The sequence below is a fragment of the Tupaia chinensis genome, unplaced genomic scaffold (assembly GCF_000334495.1).
Source record: "Tupaia chinensis unplaced genomic scaffold, TupChi_1.0 Scaffold000415_1, whole genome shotgun sequence".
Taxonomy (NCBI): Eukaryota; Metazoa; Chordata; class Mammalia; order Scandentia; family Tupaiidae; genus Tupaia; species Tupaia belangeri.
Genome location: NW_006159920.1, coordinates 1184203 through 1186841, shown reverse-complemented (window position 1 = coordinate 1186841; position 2639 = coordinate 1184203). Strand labels below are relative to the sequence as shown.

At 42.2% G+C, this 2639-nt stretch overlaps 1 protein-coding gene across 1 annotated transcript in view; it reads right to left on the bottom strand.

The window, feature by feature from the left end:
• HEG1 (heart development protein with EGF like domains 1) overlaps window positions 1-2639 on the bottom strand; it is a gene marked incomplete at its 5' end in the record, with an annotated part of 92464 nt that overhangs the window by 50935 nt on the left and 38890 nt on the right. The window contains one exon of the mRNA XM_006154592.2: window positions 1290-1619. Coding sequence (XP_006154654.1) covers window positions 1290-1619 — 330 coding nt within the window. The remainder of the gene's footprint in view (window positions 1-1289; window positions 1620-2639) is intronic.

Here is a 2639-nt window from a genome sequence, read left to right as displayed (position 1 = left end):
TGCATGAGACCCACCCTTAATCCAACCCTGAATAGAATCTATGTCCCCTATTGTTAAAAACTTTATGAGCTGATAATTGAAACTCGTGGCCCCTCTCCCTTTACTTGCATGTATCACATTTTCAATAACTCTTCTGGAAGACAACTGTATATAGCAGAGATAGTGTAATGGGAGAGTGGGAAAGGGCAGAGGGTCAAACATAGGATAAAAAAACATATATATAGGTATACATATGTATGAAAGTAGAAATGGAATATTATTGATAACATGCTTGATTAAGCCACTATGCAGTTTATCCTAGATGGGAAACCACATTTAGTACGTTGTGATGATGCTCAGGGAATGAATGTTAGGTAATATTAAAAAAAAAAAAAGGCAAAAAAAAAAGTGTCACGTATTTTATGATTCTATTTATAGGAAATGTCTAGAACAGGCAAACCCATATATATAGAAATTTAATTAGGGCCAGCCCTACAGTCTGGTGGTTAAGGAAGCTGGATCCCACATGGCTGAGTGCATGGTTTGAGTCCCAGACCTGGGGGCTTGAAATACACACTGGGTGGGTGTGTGTGTGTGTGCTCCAAATCCTGACAGGATGGAGAAATGGAGAAGGGGCTGCAATGTGAACATGCCGCTTTGGGGGGTGTCTATTTCTGAGGGGTGCTCACAGCCCTTGGTAAATCAGAAAAAGAAAAAAGGAAAGTAAATTAGTGGTCACCAACAGCCTAGAGCAAGGCAGAATGAGAAGTGACTGCTGGTGAGCATGTTTGTTTTTGGGGTGATGAAATTATTCTGGATCTAGATAGTAGTGATGGTTGTACAACTTCACGAATATACTAAAAACCACTGACTGTACATGTTAATTGGGCAGCTTGTGAATTTTATCTCAATAAATATTATGTTTAAACAAATTGTTTTTTGGGTGAAGGGCTAGATCTAGAGTAAACAACCACTCATGAGAGGGTGGTATTATCACCTTCTGGAAGCTCTGTCTCAAGCCAGGTATGGGGTTTGGGATGGGCTACAGGGAACGTAAGGACACAGACATGGAGAGAGGAATCCCTGAGCTGTGTGTTGAAAGAGGAAGCAGCAGCAATAGCTTCTCAGAAATATTGGGATACACAGGTGTATCTGTATCAGCCAGCCAGGAGAAAGGCCTGAGGATAATGAACTAGAGGGGCCTAAAGAGTTCCTTCATTAATACACAGCCCTAATATGTCACAGAAGGCCATAAGCACTATACGTCCCTCTCCCCTCCACTTGGTACAGTTCTGGAAAATGAAGCTCACTTGAACGTTCTCCACGTGGAGCTGAGGAATCCAGGCTTTCTGAGGAGGACGTAGACAAGGACTCTGAGTAGCTTCTCTCATCCAGCGCTGTGTTACTTCCTCCAGACTGCTGAATAGAGTCCGTGAACTGGGTCAACACTGAGGCATTTACAGGATATGAAGCGGAGCTTCCTGTTGCATCTGCAAATGTCTTACTGCTGGTTGAGAACCAGCGTGCTGTGCTCTCACCAACTCTCACAGGTGGGATTGACCTAGACACAGTTTCAGTCTGAGACATGGGATTTCCATTTTCCAACTCAGAGCTGCTGGCAGGCTGATGTCCTCCGAAGGCTGCAGAAAAAAAATGCCATTACACGGATATGAAAAAAAGGGGTCTCTCAATAACTGAGAAGTGAATAAGTCTAAGAAAAAGTCTCTTCACAAAATCTTGTATACTATTTATTATATGCATAACCTGACATGCACTATCATATGCTAAATAACTATTTCAAAAAAATTGGGGTGTTAGCATACTAAAAAAAAAAAGAAAAAACAGACAGATTTTTCAGACCACATATTCAAGCAGTAGCATACCTCATAGTCTTGAAAGTTTTATTCTCTTGCCCATAAACACAGTCAAGAGAGTGAGTGTGTTATGTTCAACAAATATAATATATTGAGTATAATGAACAGTAAGAGCATTTTTTAAGAGTTTTTTTTTCTATAGGGCGTGTGTGCTTGCCAGAAAGACAGAGAGAGACAGAGAGATAGAAAGTGAGAAATCATTCCCCGGGGGAGATGGCCACACCGCAATCCTTTCTCCTCATTTGCCTCTTGGGATCTGGGCATGCACGCACACACACCTGGCATGAGTTTAAGCCACCGTCCAGGACTTGAACCGCAGTTGACTATGTGGAAGTCCGCTGACATAGCCATTACACTAACTGCTGGTCCCAGTAAGAGCACTTTTATAAAATAGTTCTAATATTAACAAAGATTATTCTGAATTCAAAGTATAGCCAAAAAGTAACAAAAAGAAAAAAAAAAATGAAAGAACTCGGGCCAGTTAGTAGCACAGTAGTAACTGAACTTACCTAGGAAAGGGCCTGGGTTCATGTCCTGGGATCGCCCTGAACATGTCAGACACACACATGCACCCATGATCTTGGCCAGCAAGATAGGCTGGATCATGGCATGGAGATCTTCTGGGGGTGCCTCTCTCTGTCTCTCTCATGAAAAGAAAGAAGTGAACTTTAAACAATCAGGGCCAGCAGGTGGCATGGTGGTTAGGAGCACTGAACTCTCACATGGTTGATCCCAGTTCGAGTCCTGGACCTGGTGACTTACTTTCTCACTTTCCATCTCTCTCTT